Source organism: Anomaloglossus baeobatrachus, chromosome 6 (assembly GCF_048569485.1).
Source record: "Anomaloglossus baeobatrachus isolate aAnoBae1 chromosome 6, aAnoBae1.hap1, whole genome shotgun sequence".
In the NCBI taxonomy this organism is placed as follows: Eukaryota; Metazoa; Chordata; class Amphibia; order Anura; family Aromobatidae; genus Anomaloglossus; species Anomaloglossus baeobatrachus.
The window spans coordinates 349,107,895-349,135,729 of NC_134358.1; the positions used below are offsets into that span (position 1 = coordinate 349,107,895).

The 27,835-nt window shown below is 46.8% G+C and overlaps 1 protein-coding gene across 12 annotated transcripts in view; it reads left to right on the forward strand.

The window, feature by feature from the left end:
• RECK (reversion inducing cysteine rich protein with kazal motifs) overlaps positions 1-27,835 on the forward strand; it is a 1,668,523-nt gene that overhangs the window by 863,620 nt on the left and 777,068 nt on the right. For all 12 annotated transcript variants that reach the window (XR_012724346.1, XR_012724347.1, XM_075314993.1 and 9 more), the window contains one exon: positions 27,645-27,824. Coding sequence is in view for 10 of the 12 variants with exons in the window: in XM_075314993.1 (XP_075171108.1) it covers positions 27,645-27,824 (180 nt within the window). In the remaining 2 variants the exon portion in view is untranslated. The remainder of the gene's footprint in view (positions 1-27,644; positions 27,825-27,835) is intronic.

Consider the following 27,835-nt stretch of genomic DNA (forward strand, 5'->3'; position numbering starts at 1 on the left):
TTTACAGTGGACCTAGTACACCGTGTGCAGAATTATTAGGCAAGTTGTATGTTAGAGGGGGTTTTTTTATTATTGATCAACAACTATGTTTTCAATCAACCCAAAAGACTCATATCAAAGCTTAATATTTTTGGAAGTTGGAATGGGGTTTTTTAGATTTGGCCATCTTAGGAGGATATCTGTTTGTGCAGGTAACTATTACTGTGCAGAATTATTAGGCATCTTAAACAAAACCAAATATATTCACATCTCACTTGTTTATTTTCACCAGGTAAACCAATATAACTGCACAAAATTTAGAAATAAACATTTCTGACATGCCAAAACAAACCCCCCAAAAATTAGTGACCAATATAGCCACCTTTCTTTATGATGACACTCAACAGCCTACCATCCATAGATTGTCAGTTGCTTGATCTGTTTACGATCAACATTGCGTGCAGTAGCCACCACAGCCTCCCAGACACTGTTCCGAGAGGTGTACTGTTTTCCCTCCCTGTAGATGTCACACATTTTATGAGGGAACACAGGTTCTCTATGGGGTTCAGATCAGGTGAACAAGTGGGCTATGTCATTATTTTTTCATCTTTTAGACCTTTACTGGCCAGCCACGCTGTGGCGTAGTTGGATGCATATGATGGAGCATTTTCCTGCATGAAAATAATGTTTTTCTTGAACGATACCAACTTCTTCCTGTACCACTGCTTGAAGAAGTTGTCTTCCAAAAACTGGCAGTAGATCTGGGAGTTGAGCTTCACTTCATACTCAACCCGAAAAGGTCCCACAAGTTCATTTTTGATGATACAAGCACATACCAGTAACCCACTTCCACCTTGCTGGCGTCTGAGTCGTAGTGGAGCTCTCTTCCCTTTACTGATCCAGCCTCTGGCCCATCCATCTGGCCCATCAAGAGTCACTCTCATTTCATCAGTCCATAAAACCTTTGAAAAATCAGTCTTAAGGTATATCTTGGCCCAGTCTTGACGTTTTATGTTATGTTTCTTGTTCAAAGGTGGTGGCTTTTCAGCCTCCCTTACTTTGGCCATGTCCCTGAGTATTTTTGATACTCCAGTAACGTTGCAGCTCTGAAACATGGCCAAACTGGTGGCAAATGGCATATTGGCAGCTTCACGCTTGATTTTCCTCCATTCATGGGCAGTTATTTTGCGCCTTTTTTGCCCAACACGCTTCTTTCGACCCTGTTGGCTATTTGCCATGAAACACTTGATTGTTCGGTGATCACGCTTCAAAAGTTTGGCAATTTCAAGACTGCTACATCCCTCTGCAAGACATTTCACAATTTTGGACTTTTCAGAGCCCGTCAAATCTCTCTTCTGACCCATTTTGCCAAAGGAAAGGAAGTTGCTTAATAATTAAGCACACCTTATATAGGGTTTTGATGTCATTACACCACACCCCTCCTCATTACAGAGATGAACATCACCGGATTTACTTAATTGGTAGTTGGCTCTCAAGCCTATACAGCTTGGAGTAGGACAACATGTATAAAAAAGTATCATGTGATCAAAATACTCATTTGCCTAATAATTCTGCACACAGTGTATTATCTATTGAGTTACATAGGACTGGAGGTCACATCTTATATATTATCATCTCAGTGGGAGCCCACCAAAAGCAGGGTGCTGCTGGCAGAGACAATTGGTCTTGGAAACCCCGAAGGCACAGCAGATAGGTGAGACTGTCGCTGGTACCACCTTGTGTTCTTGCTGGGAATCTATGGTATGATTTTGCAGTGGTGCAACTAGAGCTCGCCCGCCTTTGGACTACATCAACAGGAGAACCGGGGACAGGACCATATACTCCAACCCCATAGGGTTCACGGTACCGTCATATGGACTGCTGTAAGAGACAACCAGGAGGGGAATCTCAGAAACTCCAAGGCATGTGGAGCCACCAACCAAAGACAGGTGCAGGGGATAGAAGCCACCAGGTCACTAAACCGGCACTGGGACTAAGGGGACCTGCGGTTGAGACCAGCCGGCCTTGGGTGACCAGTTTCCAGCTTACTTTGAGTAAAAGAACTAGTTGCAATGCAACCCTTTGTGTGGCTTACCTTCTTTCAACACCCTTCCAAATCACCTATAATCTGGGGCCTGGCCCTGCTTGTGGAGGGCCTAACTTCCAGGCTCCCACTAACACCAGCCACAGTAGTGAAAACTGTGTAGCGGCGGCTCCATCCCCATAGCCGCAAAACCGCAAGTGGCGTCACATGTGACCTTTATTCAAAATCCTCTGTAAATATCCCCTTTTTAAAAAAGCACCCAGGGCACAGGACCAGGCAACGGCCACCAGTCTGACATTCCCCGGTTATACACCGCCCGGGACCGAGTACCCCATAACCCTGGGCGACACATCAGCTCTTGTTTTGACAATTGAATGACACTTTGAAGAGTGATGCAGTCGGCATCTCCAAGTTACCACTGCATTGACAGTGCGAAATGCAAGATATTCAAACCCCAGGTAAACCATGACGTTGTTGTTCCTCTGGCTTCTTGAAAACTCCATTGTTTGCTCTACAAGAAGGAATAGAATACACTTAGATAAACTCAAAATACATTTTTATGAAAAATAAATTAATAAATGTGGGGAAAAACACAGAAGTGTAATGACTGTGGTCGCAGGGATCAAGGTCACGATCAGGCACGGGGGTACAGGGACCCGCCAACTCTGGTGCCTGCTTCTGCTTGATCTGCGTCCTCACTGAAGACGCAGATCCAGATAACGTGCATCGTGTTGCACTGCGATACATGCTACTCGCACAGTTGCTGTGAGCTAAAGTCAGAGGTGCAGCCACAATAAGTGGCACATGACAGTGGGCACACTTTGATGTCACCTGCCGGGCTGTGCGGTGGTTGCAGAAGACACCAGGCCATGTGGGGGCAGAGGAAAGGTGAATAGAATGTTTTTGTTTTTAAGTATGCATCAGGGGCAGAGCAGGACACATACACTAGGATTGGAGACCATGTAAACCAGGATGGAGACATATACCAGGAAGGGGACATATATACCAGGATGGAGACCATGTGGACCATATATACCAGCCTTGTGGCATATATACCAGGATGCAGATATATTCCGTAGGATGAAGGACATACAGTATATACCAGGATGGGAGACATTACTACATAATGAAGGAGGAGGGGGGCAATTCATAAATCTTTAAAGCATATAGAACGCTACAAGGGCCCATACCTCTGAAAAACGTGTGTGGGAGAGGGCAGGTACAAATTTCACACTGGGCTCCGTTGGACTCTAGTTACACCACTGTAAAAACATACAGTGCCTACAAGTAGTATTCAACCCCTTGCAGATTTAGCAGGTTTACACATTCGGAATTAACTTGGCATTGTGACATTTGGACTGTAGATCACCCTGGAAGTGTGAAATGCACTGCAGCAAAAAAGAATGTTATTTCTTTTTTTATTTTTTTTTTAAATTGTGAAAAGTTTATTCAGAGGGTCATTTATTATTCAACCCCTCAAACCACAAGAATTCTGTTTGGTTCCCCTAAAGTATTAAGAAGTATTTCAGGCACAAAGAACAATGAGCTTCACATGTTTGGATTAATTATCTCTTTTTCCAGCCTTTTCTGACTAATTGAGACCCTCCCCAAACTTGTGAAGAGCACTCATACTTGGTCAATATGGGAAAGACAAAGGAGCATTCCAAGGCCATCCGAGAAAAGATCGTGGAGGGTCACAAGGCTGGCAAGGGGTACAAAACCCTTTCCAAGGAGTTGGGCCTACCTGTCTCCACTGTTGGGAGCATCATCCGGAAGTGGAAGGCTTATGGAACTACTGTTAGCCTTCCACGGCCTGGACAGCCTTTGAAAGTTTCCACCCGTGCCGAGGCCAGGCTTGTCCCAAGGACAACAAGGAAGGAGCTCCGGGAAGATCTCATGGTAGTGGGGACATTGGTTTCAGTCAATACCATAAGTAACGTACTCCACCGCAATGGTCTCTGTTCCAGACGAGCCCGTAAGGTACCTTTACTTTCAAAGCGTCGTGTCAAGGCTCGTCTTCAGATTGCTCATGATCATTTGGAGGACTCTGAGACAGACTGGTTCAAGGTTCTCTGGTCTGATGAGACCAAGATCGAGATCTTTGGTGCCAACCACACACGGGACGTTTGGAGACTGGATGGCACTGCATATGACCCCAAGAATACCATCCCTACAGTCAAGCATGGTGGTGGCAGCATCATGCTGTGGGGCTGTTTCTCAGCCAAGGGGCCTGGCCATCTGGTCCGCATCCATGGGAAAATGGATAGCACGGCCTACCTGGAGATTTTGGCCAAGAACCTCCGCTCCATCAAGGATCTTAAGATGGGTCGTCATTTCATCTTCCAACAAGACAACGACCCAAAGCACACAGCCAAGAAAACCAAGGCCTGGTTCAAGAGGGAAAAATTCAAGGTGTTGCAGTGGCCTAGTCAGTCTCCTGACCTTAACCCAATTGAAAACTTGTGGAAGGAGCTCAAGATTAAAGTCCACATGAGACACCCAAAGAACCTAGATAACTTGGAGAAGATCTGCATGGAGGAGTGGGCCAAGATAACTCCAGACACCTATGCCGGCCTGATCAGGTCTTATAAAAGACGATTATTAGCTGTAATTGCAAACAAGGGTTATTCCACAAAATATTAAACTTAGGGGTTGAATAATAATTGACCCACACTTTTATGTTGAAAATTTATTAAAATTTAACTGAGCAACATAACTTGTTGGTTTGTAAGATTTATGCATCTGTTAATAAATCCTGCTCTTGTTTGAAGTTTGCAGGCTCTAACTTATTTGCATCTTATCAATCCTGCTAAATCTGCAGGGGGTTGAATACTACTTGTAGGCACTGTATCATACATTCCCAGCAAGAACACAAGGTGGTACCAGCGACAGTCTCACCTATCTGCTGTGCCTTCGGGGTTTCCAGGACCAATTGTCTCTGCTAGCAGCACCCTGCTTTTGGTGGGCTCCAAGTGAGATGATAATGTATTAGATGTGATCTGCAGTCCCATGTAACGCAACAGATAATACAGAGATACTTTTGTGCGGATGTGCCGCCCCGGCGCAGACCGGGGTGCTTGGATCTGGGGTGGTCGTGGCTCGAGGGGTTCGGACCTAGGCTCGGCACTCGCTCCAATCCTTGAAAGTGAAATATTTACAGGGGAGAAGTTTGTGATGCCACCTGCGGGTTGCGGTAATGGGAGTACCACTGCTGCTGGGGCAGATGGTGGGGTGCAGCAAGGTGTCGCTCCCTTTGCAGGTAGGGAAGGTCCGGCCTCTGGGGTTTTTGGTGAGATGTTTGGGAGCACAAGGTGCAGGGGAACCAGAGTACTCACTGTGGATAGTCGTGGTGCAGGATGAGGATTGTAAAGCAGACACTCACACTGAAGATAAACCAAAGACTTTGTGTATCACAGTTTCTACAGGGGAGCCCTTCCAGGTGTCCGCTCCCACCGGTGTCACTGAGTAATCTGGAGCCGCCTCGGTGCACAAGTTAGTTATTTGTGTGGCCCCTCAGCTTGAAGCTGTTGGAGCCCTGCTCACTATGTTTTTAGTGCAGTTGTGCTCTTGATGGCTGGCACTTGGGATTTTAGTGGGCCGCGTTACTGGAAAATCCTATCCCCCGCGATGTGCTGTCGCCTTCAATCTCTGAGCTCCTAGGGAAGTTCATAAAGAGACTCTCCCTCCCAGGTTAATTATCAGGACGATAAACTGGCTCCTGACCTAGGGTCCTGTACCCCGTCGTGCTCAGTACCGGTCAGTTCTTTTGGATTTCTGATCGGGGTGCTCGGATCTGGGGTGGTCGTGGCTCGAGGGGTTCGGACCCAGGCTCGGCACTCGCTCCGATCCTTGAACGGGGAATTTTTACAGGGGAGAAGTTTGTGACGCCACCTGCGGGTTGCGGTAATGGGAGTACCACCGCTGCTGGAAGGAGTACTGGGGCAGATGGTGGGAGCAGCAAGGTGTCAGTCTCTCCGTAGGTAGGGAAGGCCCCGGCCTCTGGGGTTTTTGGTGAGATGTTTGGGAGCGCAGGGTGCAGGGGAACCAGAGTACTCACTGTGGATAGTCGTGGTGCAGGATGAGGATTGTAAAGCAGACACTCACACTGAAGATAAACCAAAGACTTTGTGTATCACAGTTTCTACAGGGGAGCCCTTCCAGGTGTCCGCTCCCACCGGTGTCACTGAGTATTCTGGAGCCGCCTCGGTGCACAAGTTAGTTATTTGTGTGGCCCCTCGGCTTGAAGCTGTTGGGGCCCTGCTCAATATGTTTTTAGTGCAGTTGTGCTCTTGATGGCTGGCACTTGGGATTTTAGTGGGCCGCGTTACTGGAAAATCCTATCCCCCGCGATGTGCTGTCGCCTTCAATCTCTGAGCTCCTAGGGAAGTTCATAAAGAGACTCTCCCTCCCAGGTTAATTATCAGGACGATAAATTGGCTCCTGACCTAGGGTCCTGTACCCCGTCGTGCTCAGTACCGGTCAGTTCTTTTGGATTTCTGATGCTGACAGTCCTCCTAGACTTTGTCCGTCGCACTCTTCCAATGTCACTGCCACCGTTCCCCGACTCCTCTGGTCCCGGACCACCGTCTGTGATCCAACCTTGGTCTAGCTCCCCGGGAGCTACTACTCCCCCAGCTCCTCACACTTTGAGGGCTCTCACTCAACTCTCTAGACTCAACTGCCCTGACTTCCCAACACCAGTCTGCCTGACCCCTAGATGGGTGGCCTTATTCCGCTTATCCAACACACTGGTGTGTCTGACAGTTCGTGATGTGAGATATGATTGGCATTTGTGCTGATGGTAGTGACACCGGCTTCTTAAGAACTTGGAACCATTGGGGCTAGGTCCTGCACCCTGGGTAAGGATTGCCACACGAACAGATAGTAGTGATTGCTTTTCTTGATCACATTGCTGCTAGTTCTGCATGTTTTGTGACACCCCTGACCTGGTCAGGCACCACTGAGTACTGGACCCATGCTGGGTGAGTACAGACAGGTAATCCCAAAGGCTGATTAGGGTGTGTACGCACAGACACGTAGTACCCAGGAATACACACACACACACACACACACAGCTCAGAGGGGACCCCTGGGCAGACCCAGGAGGAGGCGTAGCCCTCGCCTCTCAGCTAGTGGTGAAGTAGTGGGACTGGAAGCTAGAGAGTGTGCAGTGGCAGTCAGGAGTAGGAGTGGAGCAGCTGAGTCTGAAGTGCAGACGCAAGTGAGCGGACTCTAGTCAGACCCTGCACCTGTAGTGGCTGCTGGCGGGGGAGTTCAGTCACCAGAAGTTGGACAGAAAGACGCTGGGGAAATCAGCTAGTCTGGAGGACACTGAGGGAACCAGCTGGTCGCGTACGGAGATTTCTGGAGGGCTAGGCATGCAGGGGAAACAGGTTCCCGAAGTAGGCCCAAGTCTAACTAGCTACTAAACCTGCCGGTGGGGTGGACAATAAGTCCCACACCAACCAACACAGAGCCCAAGCATCAGCAGCAACGAGGGGGCCTATAAGGAGGATTGAGCCTGGAGCCATCTTAACCTTGGTCCACGCTGCCAGCAAACTGGTCAGAAAGGGGAGGAAGGCAGCCGCGACTTCCCTGGACGAATCCCACAGTACAAGGAAGTCAGGGGTTGTCCGAAACAAAAAGTGCTAGGAAGGTGAGTCAGCAGTCAACCCTATGTTGGCCTGAAGGATACCTCGTTCCACCTGGTTCATCATAGCATCGCCCGGGTTGCCTCACTCTACCTCCAGAAAGTAAGTAAAAACCCTGAAAGACATTCCTGGACTGTGTGTGAGTTCTGCGACCTGTGGTACTACTCACTTACACCTGAGCCCCTGGGCCCAGCCTCACTCTCGGGAGGCCATAACACCAGACTGCATTTACCATCAGCCCCAGACGCTCTCTAAATTGCAGTGCACCCACTTTTCGCAAAACCGAGAGTGGCATCACGATTCCTATTAAAGTTAACCTGACATACCTGTTGTTGGAAGATTTCCAGCCCATGAAGACCCTGAGGCAACCTGCACAGTGTGGCTGTTTTGGACTGGTGGGAGGAGTAAGGCAGAATCAGTGAGATGAGAGCAGACTGCATCGATCTATTGCTGATAATGACAGGCTGCTACAGCCACAGATCAGCAGCATTTTTTCAGTTTTGCACTAGGTCCACTGTAAATCACAAGTTGATCAGCAATCATGTGAACATCCTCCCCATGCACTTCAAATATCATAGGTCTGAAACGTTGATGCTGCAATTGTCAATTTTCCATGTGGGCAATTTTCCATGTGGGCAATTTCCTGTATAGGCAATTTTCCCTGTGGGCCATTTTCCCTGTGGGCCATTTTCCCTGTGGGCAATTTTCCTGTGGGCAATTTTCTGGTCACCGCTTGATCAGCTTATTGGCGTCCCAGGGAACTCCCTAAGCAACCTACGTCTGTACTGTACTTAACAAAAAGTTTCGCAAAACCAGAAGAATTGGCTGAATCCCAATCCCAACATCCAGTGAAATGTAGCTTTTATTAACCCTTGCGTTTGTTCAAATATGGTTTTTCCACAAAAACCTGCTTCAGCTTTCCAGCCCAACCACCCACATACTGAGATGTTCTAGCTGCCTATTTATGCTGTGCTCATCCTGCAGCTGTGCACTTGGGTGTTGCCACAGAAGGCCGTACTAGCAGAGAAGATCCAGGCCAGATTAGGCTGGTTTCACATCAGCGTTTTTCTGCCGGTCGGCAAAAAACTGCAAACCGCATGTTGCCAGATTCTGCAGATGTAATGTCCAATGCATGCAAACACAAGTGTAATTTACTGGATCCTGTATGCAGAGGAAGCCGCACAGAAGCACTTCCTGACCTCCGTCGGGTGCCTGTGCAGTCTGTGTCCTGCTCTTTGCCAGCCCCGCGGCTGCCCGCTCAGCAGTGTGTCAGTGTCTGCCCGCACCACAGTATCAGCAGCTCCTCATACTGCAGTGCGGGCAGCTGCGGGGATGACGAGCGCTGCTGTCAGGAGGTTAGATGAGATCATTATCTGCGATGACGATCTCCTGCTCTCCTGACATCAGCGCTGTCACTGCCTTCTATGCCCGCCGCGTTCTCACATCAAGTCTTGCGGGTGGCCCGAGACTGTCACTAGCGGGGACATCACAAGCTCCCGCGATCCTGCTGAGAACGTGGTGGATATAGAAGGCAATGACAGCGCTGACGTCAGGAGTACAGGAGATCGTCACAGCAGGTAATGGTCTCTTCTAACCTCCTGATGGCAGTGCTCTTCATCCCCTGCAGTGACCTGGGCTCACCTCATGATGTTAGCTCAGGTCACTGCACTACTCTCCCAGCCAATGGGGAACATTCTGTTCTTTATTGAATTACACCGCACCTGGATTTAATTGTTCTTTTCAATAAATTGGTGAAAGAGGGAATGTTTTGGGGAGTGTTGTTTCAAATAAAAAAATTTGTTGTCATTTTTTTTTTATTAGTGACTGGGTTTGTGATGTCGGGTATCTGATAGACGAGTGACATCACTAACCCTAGGGCCTGATGCCAGGTGACATTACACATCTGGCATCAATCCCATAAATTATACCGTTTGCCACCGCACCAGGGCAACGGGATGAGTTGGGGCGAAGTGCCAGGATTGGCACATCTACTGGATGTGCCACTTCTGGGGCGGCTGTAGCCTGCTATTTTAGGCTGGGGTGTGTCCAGTAACAGTGGACCACCCTAGTCTGAGAATACCAGAACCCAGCTGTCCGCTTTACCTTGGCTGGTGATCCAATTTGGGGGGCACCCCGTGTTTTTGATTTTAAATTATTTATTTTATATAAAATAACAGCATGGGGTGCCTTCTGTTTTGGATTACCAGCCAAGGTGAGGCTGCCAGTTGTGGTTTGCAGACTGCAGCCGTCTGCTTTACCCTAACTTGCTACAAAAGATAGGGGGGAACCCACGTCATTTTTTTTTAATATTTATTTATTTTTTGGCTACAGTGCTGGCCAACAGTAGTGGCACCCCTGCAATTCTGTCAGATAATACTGTTTCTTCTTGAAAATGATTGCAATTACAAATTCTTTGTTATTATTATTTTCATTTATTTTGCTTGCAATGAAAAAACACAAAAGAGAATGAAACAAAAATCAAATCATTGATCATTTCACACAAAACTCCAAAAATGGGCCAGACAAAAGTATTGGCACCCTTAGCCTAATACTTGGTTGCACAACCTTTAGCCAAAATAACTGCGAACAACCGCTTCCGGTAACCATCAATGAGTTTCTTACAATGCTCTGCTGGAATTTTACACCATTCTTCTTTGGCAAACTGTTCCAGGTCCCTGAGATTTGAAGGGTGCCTTCTCCAAACTGCCATTTTGAGATCTCTCCACAATTGTTCTATGGGATTCAGGTCTGGACTCATTGCTGGGGACTTTAGTAGTCTCCAGTGCTTTCTCTCAAACCATTTTCTAGTGCTTTTGAAGTGTGTTTTGGGTCATTGTCCTGCTGGAAGACCCATGACCTCTGAGGAAGACCCAGTTTTCTCACACTGGGCTCTACATTATGCTGCAAGATTTGTTAGTAGTCTTCAGACTTCATAATGCCATGCACACGGTCAAGCAGTCCAGTGCCAGTGGCAGCAAAGCAACCCCAAAACATCAGGGAACCTCCGCCATGTTTGACTGTAGGGACCGTGTTCTTTTCTTTGAATGCCTGTTTTTTTTTTCCTATAAACTCTGTTGATGGCTTTTCCCAAAAAGCTCTACTTTTGTCTCATCTGACCAGAGAACATTCTTCCAAAATGTTTTAGGCTTTCTCAGGTAAGTTTTGACAAACTCCAGCCTGGCTTCTTTATGTCTCGGGGTAAGACGTGGGGTCTTCCTGTGTATCCTACCATATAGTCCCTTTTCATTCAGACGCCGACGGATAGTACGGGTTGACACTGTTGTACCCTCGGACTGCAGGGCAGCTTGAACTTGTTTGGATGTTAGTCGAGGTTCTTTTATCCACCATCCGCACAATCTTGCGTTGAAATCTCTTGTCAATTTTTCTTTTCCTTCCACATCTAGGGAGGTTAGCTACAGTGCCATGGGCTTTAAACTTCTTGATGACACTGCGCACCATAATTACAGGAACTTTCAGGTCTTTGGAGATGGACTTGTAGCCTTGAGATTGCTCATGCTTCCTCACAATTTGTATTCTCAAGTCCTCAGACAATTCTTTGGTCTTCTTTCTTTTCTTCATGCTCAATGTGGTACACACAAGGACACAGGACAGAGGTTGAGTCAACTTTAATCCATGTCAACTGGCTGCAAGTGTGATTTAGTTATTGCCAACATCTGTTAGGTGCCACAGGTAAGTTACAGGTGCTGTTAATTACACAAATTAGAGAAGCATCACATGATTTTTCAAACGGTGCCAATACTTTTGTCCACCCCCTTTTTTATGTTTGGTGTGGAATTATATACAATTTGGCTTTGACATTTTTTTTTTCATTGAAGACAAATTAAATGAAGACAATAATACCAAAGAATTTGTGATTGCAATCATTTTCAAGAGGAAACTGAATATTATCTGACAGAATTGCAGGGGTGCCAATACTTTTGGCCAGCACTGTAAATACAAGGCTAAGCACCCTTTAGTTCCACATGAAAGTCACAAAAGGGTGCCAGCTTAGAATATGCAGGGGGGTGGGACATTATATATGTTTTTCTCATCTATCTATCTATCTATCTATATATCTATCTATCTATCTATAGATAGTAGGCACCGAGATATAGAACGAAAAATTCTAAAGAGACCCGATTTGGTCAACAAAGTATAACAAATTTTATTATTAAAATGAATGCCAACTGGCAGAGAGCTAAAAACAGGGGCATCACATGTGTAAATATTGAACAGGTAGGGACAGGTATTGATGTACAGGTATAAGGATACTAGACCTGATGGTTTATTAAGGAAAAAAAAATAAAAATTCAGGTATACAAAGCCATATCAAGTTAACATAGTTATTCACAGTAATATCAATGGTAAATATACAGCAGTTAACCAACAGGAATCTGTTTAATAAAAGAGGGGGTAATGATGAACACATATATAACCAGCCAATGAGGGTGTTAAAAGCAAAACCATATGTATAGTTGTCAACTTTAACATTAGTATATGCAGTAATGAGAGCTGTGGTATGCTGTGTAAATGGATGTTAAGGAGGTATGCATATACAGCTCAAAGAAATCATTAATATGGCCTATTGTGCAAAAATAGAGACATATGTGTCCACATAAATAGGGGAGGAGTGGTGATAAGAAAAGGTTGTTTTACCTGGATACAAGAAGACCTGTGCTCACATGTGACGCCAGCCCCGACACGCACGTTTCGGCGTCACCTTTGTCAGGGGGTGGAGTCATCATGGTCAGGGTCCCGATATATATTAGAGAAGCAGAATGGTGGTCCAATGGGAGGAGGCAGTGTTGGTAAGTGTGTGTCATGTGACTTTAACAACAAAGTCCGTGAGTGGCTGCAGTGCAAGTCACTCACAGACTAAATGAAGCATGTGACAGGAAGTCAATAGCAAAGTGTCTGAGTGACTTGCACTGCAGCCACTAACGGACTTTGCTATTGACTTCCTGTCACATGCTTCATTTAGTCTGTGAGTGACTTGCACTGCAGCCACTCATGGACTTTATTGACTTCCTGTCACATGCTTCATTTTGTCTGTGAGTGACTTGCACTGCAGCCACTCACGGACTCTGCTATTGACTTCCTGTCACATGCTTCAGTTAGTCTGTGAGTGACTTGCAATGCAGCCACTCACGGACTTTGTTATTGACTTCCTGTCACATGCTTCATTTTGTCTGTGAGTGACTTGCACTGCAGCCACTCACAGACTTTGTTGTTAAAGTCACATGACACACACTTACCAACACTGCCTCCTCCCATTGGACCACCATTCTGCTTCTCTAATATATATATCAAGACCCTGACCATGATGACTCCACCCCCGACGAAGGTGACGCCGAAACGTGCGTGTCGGGGCTGGCGTCACATGTGAACACAGGTCTTCTTGTATCCAGGTAAAACAACCTTTTCTTATCACCACTCCTCCCCTATTTATGTGGACACATATGTCTCTATTTTTGCACAATAGGCCATATTATTGATTTCTTTGAGCTGTATATGCATACCTCCTTAACATCCATTTACACAGCATACCACAGCTCTCATTACGGCATATACTAATGTTAAAGTTGACAACTATACATATGGTTTTGCTTTTAACACCCTCATTGGCTGGTTATATATGTGTTCATCATTACCCTCTCTTTTATTAAACAGATTCCTGATGGTTAATTACTGTATATTTACCATTGATATTACTGTGAATAACTATGTTAACTTGATATGGCTTTGTATACCTGAATTTTTTTTTTCCGTAATAAACCATCAGGTCTAGTATCCTTATACCTGTACATTGATACCTGTCCCTTCCTGTTCAATATTTACACATGTAATGCCCCTGTTTTTAGCTCTCTGCCAGTTGGCATTCATTTTAATAATAAAATTTGTTATACTTTTTTGACCAAATCGGTTCTCTTAAGAATTTTTTGTTCTATATCTCGGTGCCTAGTCTCTGCTACCGTAGGTCAGCTACATCCATAGGACACACACACTATTTTTTTGGAACATACATTTATTATTTTACACCATATACCTTTTAGTGTTGTGCATGGTCGCATATTTCTCTGATCAATGTCTGTATCTATCTATGGATAGATAGATATAGAGAAAGAGAGATAGAGGGAGGGATGAATGAATGAATAGAGGGATAGCAAGATTGAGAGAGAGAGAGAGATATAGATAGAGGGATAGATGATAGACAGATATAGATAGATAGAGGGACAGATGAGATATATATATATATGTATATATATATATATGTATGTATATATATATGTATATATATAGTGCTGGCCAAAAGTACAAAAGTATTGGCACCCCTGCAATTCTGTCAGAGAATACACAGTTTCTTCCTGAAAATGATTGCAATCACAAATTCTTTGGTATTATTATCTTCATTTAATTTGTCTTCAATGAAAAAAAAAAATGTCATAAAGCCAAATTGGATATAATTCCACACCAAACATAAAAAAGGGGGTGGACAAAAGTATTGGCACTGTTTGAAAAATCATGTGATGCTTCTCTAATATGTGCAATTAACAGCACCTGTAACTTACCTGTAGGACCTAACAGGTGTTGGCAATAACTTAATCACACTTGCAGCCAGTTGACATGGATTAAAGTTGACTCAACCTCTGTCCTGTGTCCTTGTGTGTACCACATTGAGCATGGAGAAATGAAAGAAGACCACAGAACTGTCTGAGGACTTGAGAATCCAAATTGTGAGGAAGCATGAGCAATCTCAAGGCTACAAGTCCATCTCCAAAGACCTGAAAGTTCCTGTGTCTATGGTGCGCAGTGTCATCAAGAAGTTTAAAGCCCATGGCACTGTGGCTAACCTCCCTAGATTTAGAAGGAAAAGAAAAATTGATGAGAGATTTCAACGCAAAATTGTGCGGATGGTGGATAAAGAACCTCAACTAACATCCAAACAAGTTCAAGCTGCCCTGCAGTCCGAGGGTACAACAGTGTCAACCAGTACTATCCGTCGGTGTCTGAATGAAAAGGGACAGTATGGTAGGATTCCCAGGAAGACCCCACTTCTTACCCCGAGACATAAAAAAGCCAGACTGGAGTTTGCCAAAACTTTCCTGAGAATGCCTAAAACATTTTGAGAATGTTCTCTGGTCAGATGAGACAAAAGTAGAGCTTTTTGGGAAAAGCCATCAACATAGAGTTTACAGGGAAAAAAAACAGGCATTCAAAGAAAAGAACACGGTCCCTACAGTCAAACATGGCGGAGGTTCCCTGATGTTTTGGGGTGGTTTTACTGCCTCTGACACTTTACTGCTTGACCGTGTGCATGGCATTATGAAGTCTGAAGACTACCAACAAATTTTGCAGCATAATGTAGGGCCCAGTGTGAGAAAGCTGGGTCTCCCTCAGAGGTCATGGGTCTTCCAGCAGGACAATGACCCAAAACACACTTCAAAAAGCACTAGAAAATGGTTTGAGAGAAAGCACTAGAGACTACTAAAGTGGCCAGCAATGAGTCCAGACCTGAATCACATAGAAAACCTGTGGAGAGATCTCAAAATGGCAGTTTGGAGAAGGCACCCTTCAAATCTCAGGGACCTGGAGCAGTTTGCCAAAGAAGAATGGTCTAAAATTCCTGCAGAGCATTGTAGGAAACTCATTGATGGTTACCGGAAGCGGTTGTGCGCAGTGATTTTGGCTAAAGGTTGTGCAACCAAGAATTAAGTGGGCTTTACATGCTGCGACATCGCTAGCGATGCCGAGCGTGATAACACCCGCCCCCGTCGCACATGCGATATGTGGTGATCGCTGCCGTAGCGAACAATATCGCTACGGCAGCGTCACACGTACATACCTGCTCTGCATCGTCGCTGTGACTGGCGATTTGCCTCTTTCTAAGGGAGCGGGTCGTTCAGTGTCACAGCGATGTCACAGCAGAGTCACTGAACCGCCGTCCAATAGAAAAGGAGGGGAGAAGATGAGCGGCCGGAACCTCCCGGCCACCTCCTTCCTTCCTCCTTTTTCGGTGGAGGCAGGTAAGGAGATGTTTGTCGTTCCAGCGGCGTCACACACAGCGATGTGTGATACTGCTGGAGCGACAAACAACATCGTACGGTCGCTGCAGCGATATTATGTAAATGAGCGACGTGACAACGAGCAACAATTTTGCACGTATTTGCGCTCGTTGATCGTCGCTCATTTGCGTCACACGCTGCGATGTCGCTACCGGCGCCGGATGTGCGTCACTACCGCCGTGACCCCGACGATATATCGGTAGTGATGTCTCAGCGTGTAAAGCCCGCTTTAGGCTAAGGGTGCCAATACTTTTGTCTGGCCCATTTTAGGAGTTTTGTGTGAAATGATCAATGATTTGATTTTTGTTTCATTCTCTTTTGTGTTTTTTCATTGCAAGCAAAATATTTGAACATAATAATACCAAAGAATTTGTGATTGCAATCATTTTCAAGAAGAAACTGAGTATTCTCTGACAGAATTGCAGGGGTGCCAATACTTTTGGCCAGCACTGTATATATATATATATATATATATATATATATATATATATATATTTATTTATATATATATATATATACATACAGGGGCGGACTGGCCCACCAGGAGGTCGGGATAACCCCCGGTGGACCCCTGCTATTGATGGCCACGCCCCCTACCCCCCTTGGGCCCCTATGGATATGTGTTAGAGGGGCCCCCCCCGCCGGTTATTTCACTAATCATATCGGCACATTGCCGATATGATTAGTGACCGTCCCATTGCCTCTGCAGCGGCAAGCAGGGAGAGCGATCTCCAGCTCTGCCTGCTATCACTGTCAGTGCCGCGCGGCTCTGACTCATCTGCGTAGGCAGCGACACTGCAGGAGGAAGCAGTCTCAGAGCGATAACTGCTTCCTTCCTGTGCAGTTGCTGGCAGTATCGCGCTGCACTGGACGGACCCGGCGTCGCCCCAGGCCAGGCTGCAGGAGCAGCAGCACGTGAGTATAGAAGGCGGGGGCCCCGGGGGGGTGCGGGGGCCCGAGAAGCGAGCAGAGGGCCCGGGGGGGGTTGCGGGGGCCCAGGGGGGGTGTACGGGGGCCCAGGGGGCAAGCAGGGGCCAGGGAGGGGTGCGGGGGCCCCAGAGGCGAGCAGGGGCCCCGGGGGTGTGCGGGGGCCCAGGGGGGTGTACGGGGGCCCAGGGGGGCAAGCAGAGGCCCGGGGGAGGTTGTGGGGGCCCGAGAAGCGAGCAGGGGCCCCGGGGAAGGGTGCGGGGGGGGTGCGGAGGCCCAGTGGGGGTGTACGGAGGCCCAGGGGGGCAAGCAGGGGCCCCGGGGGGGGTGCAGGGGTCCAGGGGACAAGCAGGGGCCCGGGGGGGGTGCGGGGGCCTGAGAAGTGAGCAGGGGCCTCGGGGGGGGGTGCGGGGGCCCAGGGGGGGTGTACGGGGGCCCAGGGTACAAGCAGGGGCCCGGGGGGGTGCGGGGGCCCATGGGTGGTGTACGGGGGCCCAGGGGGGCAAGCAGGGGCCCGGGGGGGAGGGGCGGTTGGGCATGTGGAGACTGTGGGCAATCAGATCAGTAACATTAACCCTTATTCCATTCAAATGTCTGCACAGTCAGGGGTGGGATTCAGCCGGTTCTGTCTGGTTCTGGAGAACCGGTTTTTAAAATAGCAGCTGGTTCCCAGGACCAGCAAGAAACAGCTCCAGCGATCCGGTTCCCTGTATTCATTTGTGTTAGTGTCTTTTTCGACACTGACACAAATGAATCCCTGTACCTCCGTATGCGCCGCACTTCCGGGCTCAGTGAACCCTGACCCGGCATGCAGCGACGTGCTGACGTTGCAGAGGTCATGGCAGTGTGGGGAGGTAGCTCCTCCTGCCGTCTGTCAGCGTCAGGCCCTGTGTGCACTAGACGTTTTTGCTGTGTTTTTAGCAGCGTTTTTTACCGCGTTTTTTTGCAGAAAACTATGTGACATTGCTTCCCCAGCAATGTCTATGGGTTTTCAGAAGTGCTGTCCGCACACAGCGCTTTTTTGCGTTTTCACTGTGTTTTCCACCCATTGAGTTCAATGAGATGTTCAAAAACGCAATGAAAAACGCAAATTGCAAATATAGCTGCGTTTCTATGACTAAAAACGCGGCTGTAAACGCAAGGGGTGAGTAGTACAGTGACGTGTACAAGAAAAGGATTCCTTCTGTTGGTAAACACAGAAGTGTGAATCCTCCCAGTACCGGCACCGCTACTTCCATCTTCCGTCCGGCGCCATGTCCGCTCCCGTGCGGCGCCATTTACGGACAGGAGTTGGAAGCAGCTGCGAAGTCAAAAGTGAACAGTAGAGAAAAAAATGTCATACTCACCTGTCTGCAGCCTCCCAGTGCCATGTCCGCTCCCAGCTCTTCTCCTGGTACCGCCACCCCTGCTCCGGGTGTGTGCAGACGGCCGGGACACCTCCGATAGCTGCAGGACCTGGCGCTGATCACCTGATGCGGTCACCTGACGAAATCAGCTGACAGTGACAGTGGTGACGCCGGCTTTTTACTACCCAGCCGGCTAAACTATCAGCTGATGCCGTCAGGAGACTTCATCAGCTGATCACCGCCGGGTCCTGCATTGATCGGTCTGACAGGAGTCTGCACTGAAGTATGTAGTTTGTTTGGGGTTTTTTTTGCACTGATGCATCAGCTGATTGTATAAACGGCTTTTATACAATCAGCTGCTGTGTGATGGAATTCAAATCCTTGGTCCTGACACATCATCAGATCGCTTTGCCTTCCAGCAAACCGATCAGAGGATATTGGATCCGGTTTGGACGGCGCGGGACACTTGACCCAGGATTACTGTGGAGGAGGGGGGTTCTTTATTTCAATAAAGATGGAGTCACTAATTGTGTTGTGTTTTATTTCTAATAAAAATATTTTTCTTTGTATTGTGTTTTTTTTTTATCTTTACTAGAAATTCATGGTGGCCATGTCTAATATTGGCGTGACACCATGAATTTCGGGCTTAAGGCCACTTGATAATATACAGCTAGCCCTAACCCCATTATTACCCAGCGAGCCACCCGACATCAGGGCAGCTGGAAGAGTTGGATACAGCGCTAGAAGATGGCGCTTCTATGAAAGTGCCATTTTCTGGGGTGGCTGCGGATTGCAATTCGCAGAGGGGATGCCCAGAAATCTTGGGCACCCTGCACTGCGGATTCCAATCCCCAGCCGCCTAGTTGTACCTGGCTGGACTCAAAAATTGGGCGAAGCCCACGTCATTTTTTTTTTAATTATTTAATGAAATTCATGAAATTAAAAAAAAAAAGGGCTTCTCTATATTTTTGGTTTCCAGCCGGGTACACATAGGCTTGGGGTTTGGGGGCAGCCCATAGCTGCCTGCTGTACCTGGCTAGCATACAAAAATATGGCGAAGCCCACGTCATTTTTTTGGAGGGCAAAAAACTCCTGCATACAGTCCTGGATGGAGCATGCTGTGCCTTGTGGTTCTGCAGCTGCTGTCTGCTCTCCTGCATACACTAGTGGAGAATGAAGAACATATTGAAGAAGGAAATGGCATCAGACCTTTTTTTCAACAATCTTTAATGGCATTGTTCACTGATAAAAAAAACGCATAAAAAAGCAGTGAGCGATGCGTTTTTACCGCGGGTGCGTTTTTGTGCCTTTTTTGCGGCCAAAAACGCACAAAAAACGCGGTGTGAAAAAAACACCTAGTGCGCACATACCCTTAGTGTGCAGAGAGCCGCGGAGGACGGAAGACAGAGGAGAGGCCACCGGTGCTTGGAGCAGGTAAGCGCTCAGTGAGCCGAAGATGCAGGGAGAAGGGGCCACATAAGATGGCAGCTATATGGGGAGAGGGGCCACATTAAGATGGCAGCTATATGTGACTATGGGGAGAGGTCACATAAGATGGCAGCTATATGTGGCTATATGGGGATAGGGGCCACATTAAGATGGCAGCTATATGTGGCTATATGGGGAGAGGGTCCACATTAAGATGGCAGCTATATGTGGCTATATGGGGAGAGGCCACATGAGATGGGAGCTATATGGGGAGAAGGGGCCACATTAAGATGGCAGCTATATGTGGCTATATGGGGAGAGGGGCCACATTAAGATGGCAGCTATATGTGGCTATATGGGGAGAGGGGCCACATTAAGATGGCAGCTATATGTGGCTATATGGGGAGAGGCCACATGAGATGGGAGCTATATGGGGAGAGGGGCCACATTAAGATGGGAGCTATATGGGAAAAGGAGCAGATGGGATGGGATCTGCTGGGGAAAGAGGCCATAATGGGATGGGATCTGCAGGGGAAAGAGACCATAATGGGATGGGATCTGCAGGGGAAAGAGGCCATAATGGGATGAGATCTGTATCGGGAAGGTCGTCCATTCCAGTTTTAGCAGGGCTCCTTTAGTAATAATTTTAGCAACTGTATAAAAATCATTTAATACAATAAGACTGACAGTGACTGGAACAACTGATGCTGGACAGGACAGTGACGGTACAGAAGGGGAAGGAGATTTTACTTTAAATTACTTGTATTTTTTGGTTGAGGAAATTGCGTGAAAATGGGTGTGGCTAACAGAATGGGTGTGGTTACAGAATGGGTGTGGTTTTCAAATGGGCGGGGTTTACAGAGAACCTGTTAAAAATTTGAATCCCACCCCTGCTATATACAGTACGGTAACTGCATGGTGCTGGTGGGCCCCAAGATTGATTTTTCCTGGTGGGCCCCAGGTACTTCAGTCCGCCGCTGTATATATATATATATATATATATATATATAATTATATATATATATATATATATATATATATATATATATACTGTACAGTTAGGTCCAGAAATATTTGGACAGTGACACAATTTTCGCGAGTTGGGCTCTGCATGCCACCACATTGGATTTGAAATGAAACCTCTACAACAGAATTCAAGTGCAGATTGTAACGTTTAATTTGAAGGTTTGAACAAAAATATCTGATAGAAATTGTAGGAATTGTACACATTTCTTTACAAACACTCCACATTTTAGGAGGTCAAAAGTAATTGGACAAATAAACCAAACCCAAAAAAAAATTTTTAGTTTCAATATTTTGTTGCGAATCCTTTGGAGGCAATCACTGCCTTAAGTCTGGAACCCATGGACATCACCAAACGCTGGGTTTCCTCCTTCTTAATGCTTTGCCAGGCTTTTACAGCCGCAGCCTTCAGGTCTTGCTTGTTTGTGGGTCTTTCCGTCTTAAGTCTGGATTTGAGCAAGTGAAATGCATGCTCAATTGGGTTAAGATCTGGTGATTGATTTGGCCATTGCAGAATGTTCCACTTTTTTGCACTCATGAACTCCTGGGTAGCTTTGGCTGTATGCTTGGGGTCATTGTCCATCTGTACTATGAAGCGCCGTCCGATCAACTTTGCGGCATTTGGCTGAATCTGGGCTGAAAGTATATCCCGGTACACTTCAGAATTCATCCGGCTACTCTTGCGTGCCGTTATGTCATCAATAAACACAAGTGACCCAGTGCCATTGAAAGCCATGCATGCCCATGCTATCACGTTGCCTCCACCATGTTTTACAGAGGATGTGGTGTGCCTTGGATCATGTGCCATTCCCTTTCTTCTCCAAACTTTTTTCTTCCCATCATTCTGGTACAGGTTGATCTTGGTCTCATCTGTCCATAGAATACTTTTCCAGAACTGAGCTGGCTTCATGAGGTGTTTTTCAGCAAATATAACTCTGGCCTGTCTATTTTTGGAATTGATGAATGGTTTGCATCTAGATGTGAACCCTTTGTATTTACTTTCATGGAGTCTTCTCTTTACTGTTGACTTAGAGACAGATACACCTACTTCACTGAGAGTGTTCTGGACTTAAGTTGATGTTGTGAACGGGTTCTTCTTCACCAAAGAAAGTATGCGGCGATCATCCACCACTGTTGTCATCTGTGGACGCCCAGGCCTTTTTGAGTTCCCAAGCTCACCAGTCAATTCCTTTTTTCTCAGAATGTACCCGACTGTTGATTTTGCTACTCCAAGCATGTCTGCTATCTCTCTGATGGATTTTTTCTTTTTTTTTCAGCCTCAGGATGTTCTGCTTCACCTCAATTGAGAGTTCCTTAGACCGCATGTTGTCTGGTCACAGCAACAGCTTCCAAATGCAAAACCAAACACCTGTAATCAACCCCAGACCTTTTAACTACTTCATTGATTACAGGTTAACGAGGGAGACGCCTTCAGAGTTAATTGCAGCCCTTAGAGTCCCTTGTCCAATTACTTTTGGTCCCTTGAAAAAGAGGAGGCTATGCATTACAGAGATATGACTCCTAAACCCTTTCTCTGATTTGGATGTGAAAACTCTCATATTGCAGCTGGGAGTGTGCACTTTCAGCCCATATTATATATATAATTGTATTTCTGAACATGTTTTTGTAAACAGCTAAAATAACAAAACTTGTGTCACTGTCCAAATATTTCTGGACCTAACTGTATATATATGTGTGTGTGTGTGTGTGTGTTTCAGGTCATATTTTGCACTGCAAAACAGGTCCTTCAAGCCGCATACAACCGCAACTGTGAAAACCAGATCCGGCGCCCATTGAAATACATTGCAGCTACTGCCCCAATGTGCAGGATCCGGTGAGATGCAGTTTTTGAACGGAGGCGAAAAACGCAACATGATGCATTTTGCTATAAGGTAAAAAACTGCAACTCACCGGATCCTGACATAGCCGCATGCAAACGCATGTTGCAGCAAGTCCATTGACATTGCATTGAGCAGACAACGGATCTGGCAACATGCATTTTGGGTTTTTTTGCCGATCGGCAGAAAAACGCTGATGTGAAACCAGCCTTAGTGTGAAAGGCAGTTGCTGGGAGAAATATAACTTCACACAAGCCCACACCCTTCACTGTGTTACACGCAATATTTATTGAAGTGATTTGTGACACACACAATGTGGATCTAATGATGTATTGCTGTGTTTGACACATTCTTTTTTCTGCTTAATGACAGAATGATTATGTAATTACTGATTGGTAGCACATGTATAAATACTGGTTACTGCGGCTTTATTGTTATGCTAGAGAAAAGCTTGCTGGATCTGAAATGGTGCATGGGTTAATAAAAGGTTCATTTCACTGGATGTGCTGCCTTAGGGTAAAGGCCCCGTCACACTAAGCAACATCGCTAGCAACATCGCTCCTAACGAACAACTTTTGTGACGTTGCTAGCGATGTTGCTGTGTGTGACATCCAGCAACAACCTGGCCCCTGCTGTGAGGTCGTTGGTTGTTGCTGAATGTCCTGGGCCATTTTTTAGTTGTTGCTGTCCCGCTGTGAAGCACAGATCGCTGTGTGTGACAGCGAGAAAGCAACAACTAAATGTGCAGGCAGCAGGATCCGGCTTCTGCAGAGGCTGGTAACCAATGTAAACATCGGGTAACCAAGAAGCCCTGTTCTTTGTTACCCGATATTTACCTTTGTTACCAGCCTCCGCCGCTCTCACTGTCAGTGCCGGCTCCTGCTCTGTGCACATGTAGCTGCAGGACACATCGGGTTAATTAACCCGATGTGTGCTGTAGCTAGGAGAGCAGGGAGCCAGCGCTAAGCATTGGTCGCTGCTCCCTGCTCTGTGCACATTTAGCTGCAGCACACATCGGGTAATTAACCCGATGTGTGCTGTAACTAGGAGAGCAGGGAGCCAGCGCTAAGCCTTGTGCGCTGCTCCCTGCTCTGTGCACATGTAGCTGCAGCACACATCGGGTAATTAACCCGATGTGTGCTGTAACTAGGAGAGCAGGGAGCCAGCGCTCAGTGTGCGCTGCTCCCTGCTCTCTGCACGTGTAGCTGCGTGCGCTGGTAACCAAGGTAAATATCGGGTTGGTTACCCGATATTTACCTTAGTTACCAAGCGCAGCATCTTCCACGCGGCGCTGGGGGCTGGTCACTGGTTGCTGGTGAGCTCACCAGCAACTCGTGTAGCGACGCTCCAGCGATCCCTGCCAGGTCAGGTTGCTGGTGGGATCGCTGGAGCGTCGCAGTGTGACATCTCACCAGCAACCTCCTAGCAACTTACCAGCGATCCCTATCGTTGTTGGGATCGCTGGTAAGTTGCTTAGTATGACTGGACCTTAAGTTCACACAGTGCGTTTTTTGCCTCAAAACTGCATGACTTTGCTCCCCCAGCAAAGTCTGAGTTTTCATTTTTGCTGTCTGCACACAACTTTTTTTTTTTTTAAGCTGTGTTTTTGAGCTTAAAAAAAAAAAATGGACATGTCAATTCTTTCCTGCGTTTTTCTGCGTTTTTCCCACAGCAATGCCTTGGAAAAACGCAGAAAAACGCAGAGATCAAAAACGTAGCAAAACGCACCAAATCGCGGTAAAAACGCATGTGTTTTTTGCCACGTTTTTTCTGCCGTGGGTGCGTTTTTGCGCGTTTTTAGCGGTCAAAAACGCACAAAAACGCAGCGTGTGCACACAGCCTTACTCTCTATATAAGTTCACTATTGGTGACTGTTAGATCAAGTCTTTGGAGAAGTTATCTGATGACTTCCCTTTAACTACTTCTTAAGGCCCTGTTCGCACTAGAAAAAGGAATTTCCTTAAGAAAATCCTGGAGGCTCAATAAGAATTCCGCACCTGCGGGAAAATACCACACCGAAATCCGCATCCAAATCTGCAGGCAGTTTGTTGCGTTTTGCTGCAGATTTCGTGCTGATTTGTTGCGGATTGGGTGTGGAAATGCCGCTGCCAGCGTCGGACTGGCTCCAGTAATACCAGGACTGGCCGTGGTTACCTGCACTGAGCTCCGGAGTGCAGCTTAGACTAATCTGTGAGCGCCGAGTGATTGTTTCCACGACGATTGCCGTTTAGTTCAGGCCGGGCTGATCTCCGGAACTCAGGAGGCAGCTCAGGAGTGCAGCCCGGCCTCTCTACAGCTGTCACCTGAGCACCGGAGATCATCCCGGCCTGAACTAAACTGTAATCACCGGGGAAACAATCACTCATCACTCACAGTTTAGTCTACGCTGCACTCCGGAGCTCAGGTGACAGCTTCGGATTTTAGTGCAAGTAACTGAATCCAGGCCTGGCATTACTGGAGATTCCTCCAGTAGGTAGTCCCGCAGCTACCTGTGGAAAAGAAGTGACAGCTGCATGTTTTTGCAGCGGGAATCCCGCAGCAAAACATGCAGCTGTCAAAATCCGCCTAGTGCGCACAGCATTTTTTTTCCCATAGGATTTCCTGGTGATTCAGAGATATTATGAACATTTTCTGCAGCGAAACATGCAGAAAATCCGCTGGTAATCAGTGGGAAATTCCATCTAGTGTGCACAAGGCCTAAAGGATTTGTTCAACATGAACTTAAAAATTTTTGGTAAGCTAATCTGTGCTGTATTGTCATATAAATCACCCCTACATTGTTGTTTTTTGTTTTGTAACTTTTGTTCCTCTTGAATTATTCCTTTATTCTCTGCAGCTCTTTGTTTACATTCAGCCCCAGCAAACTGACCTCTTCCTGTGCTAAACCTCACAGTCAGAGCTGGCACCGCCCAGCCTCAGTGTCCAGCCCCGCCCTCTGCACACACATTCCCTGTCAGCATTCTGCCCAAGCACCTGACCTCTCATCACTACAGCATTGGAAATAACAGCCCCACATAGGGCTCTGCACCCCCCACACACATAGGGCTCTGCACCCCACACCATATAGGGTTCTGCACCCCCCCACACACATAGGGCTCTGCATCCCCCACACACATAGGGCTCTGCACCCCCCACACACACAGGGCTCTGCACCCCACACACACACAGGGCTCTGCACCCCACACACACATAGGGCTCTGCACCCCACTCACACATAGGGCTCTGCACCCCACACACACATAGGGCTCTGCACCCCACACACACATAGGGCTCTGCACCCCACACACACATCGGGCTCTTCAACCCTACACACACACGGCGCTCTGTAGCGACCCCCCCCACCATCATTCTGCACTGACCCCCCCACCATCGTTCTGTACAGACCCCTACCCCCATAGGGAACACATGACCATTCCGTTTTTGTGGTCCGCAAAAAACTCTGTTTTTTTCACGGATGCATCCGTGTGTCACCCGTGTGCCTTCCGTTTTTCCGCAAAAAACGGAAGCAGCAAGAAAGATAAATAGATGAGTAGATAGATGGATAGATATTAGAGACAGAGATAGAGGGATGAATGAATGAATGAACAGAGGGATAGATAGATAGATGAGAAAGACATATACAATGTCCTACCCACCTGCATTCTAAGCTGGCACCCTTTTAGTGACTTTCATGTGGCACTATAGGGTGCTTAGCCTTGTATTTAGCCAAAAAATAAATAAATAATTAAAAAAAAACATTTGGGGTTCCCCCTATCTTTTGTAGCCAGTTAGGGTAAAGCAGACGGCTGCAGCCTGCAAAACACAGCTGGCAGCTTCACCTTGGCTGGTAATCCAAAACAGAGGATTCCCCATGTTGTTATTTTAAATTAAATAAATAATTTAAAACAAAAAACACAGGGTCCCCCCCAAATTGGTTCACCAGCCAAGGTAAAGCAGACAGCAGTTGTCTGGTATTCTCAGACTAGGGAGGTCCACTGTTATTGGACACTCCCCAGCCTAAAAATAGCAGGCTGCAGCCATCCCAGAAGTGGCGCATCCATTAGATGTGCCAATTCTGGCGCTTTGCCCTGGTGCGGTGGCAAACGGGGTAATTTATGGGGTTTATGCCAGATGTGTAATGTCACCTGGCATCAGGCCCTGGGATTAGTGATATCAAGCGTCTATCAGATACCCGACATCACCAACCCAGTCAGTAATAAAAAAAAAAATAGACAACAAAAAAGTTTTATTTGAAAAAACACTTACCAAAACATTCCCTCTTTCACCAATTTATTGAAAAGAACAATCAAATCCGGGTCCGGCGTAATCCAATAAGGGGGTCCCACGACGATCCATACCATAGTCACTGTCCCAGTCAATGAAGAACAGAGTATTCCCTATTCGCTGAGAGAGTAGTGCAGTGACCTGAGCTAACATCAATAGGTCAGCCCAGGTCACTGCAGGGGATGACGAGCGCTGCCATCAGGAGGTTAGAGGAGATCATTACCTGCTGTGGTGATCTCCTGCACTCCTGACGTCAGCGCTGTCACTGACTTCCATGGTCTACCGCGTTCTCAGCCCGTGATGTCACCGCTTGTGATGCCGATACATTTGAATGTGCGATCCTGAGCAGGGGGCCCGGTGCTGGTGGTAACAGCGTGGCAGCTGCCGCCAGGCCTCTTCCCTCAGCTCAAGGACCCCACAGCAGTGCTGGGGGAGGTTGCAGGGAGAGTACTGGGTGCTGGGGAATGTGTGGCAGGGTGCAGGGAAGGGGGGCAGGGACTCCACACATTGTACCCGCCCAACAGGGCAGCAACATGCTGTTCCTAGATTTGCATGTCAACATGGTCCTGCCCATGTTGACATGAAATGACCAGAAGCAGCAAAATCGCGGCAGGAGCGGTCACATGATCACTCTGAACTGGGGGAGAGGGGCTGACAGCGGGGCAGGTAAGTGGTCGCTATCTACTTACCTGCCCCAATGTAGCCCGATAGGGAAATAATGAAAAAAAGTCAAAATAAGCCGGATAACCCCTTTAACTTTAGGTGTCTGTATTGGTAAGAAGCTACAGTTTTCTAAATACATTAGTCCAATGGTCAAAAACGATAAAAAAAAAATGCAATTGTTTATTTGTAGGTTTCATAACAATCTATTCTTACACTGCAGATATATAACAATAACATTATCACAACTCCATGTGAATAAACCCTAACTGAAAAATGATTGTAATGTTAAAATGGATAGTAATTTTCATATAATAGCATATATACCTCTTCAGAGATCCAAGTGTTGTTTTGTACTTGAAAATGTTTTCTAATCTTATGCTGTCACAATTATTTCCTTATGTTTTCTTTTTTTCACATAGGTTGTAAGTTGGGAGAAGCGTCTGACTTCCTTGTACGGCAAGGAGAACTCATTCAAGTTCCATCAGGGAAAGTGGGCTGCTATAAGATCTGTACTTGTAAACAAAGTGGTACCTTGGAATCCTGCATGGAAATGAATTGTGTTGATCAGACCTCATGCAATGTTGGTGGGCAACACAAAAGTATGTGCAGT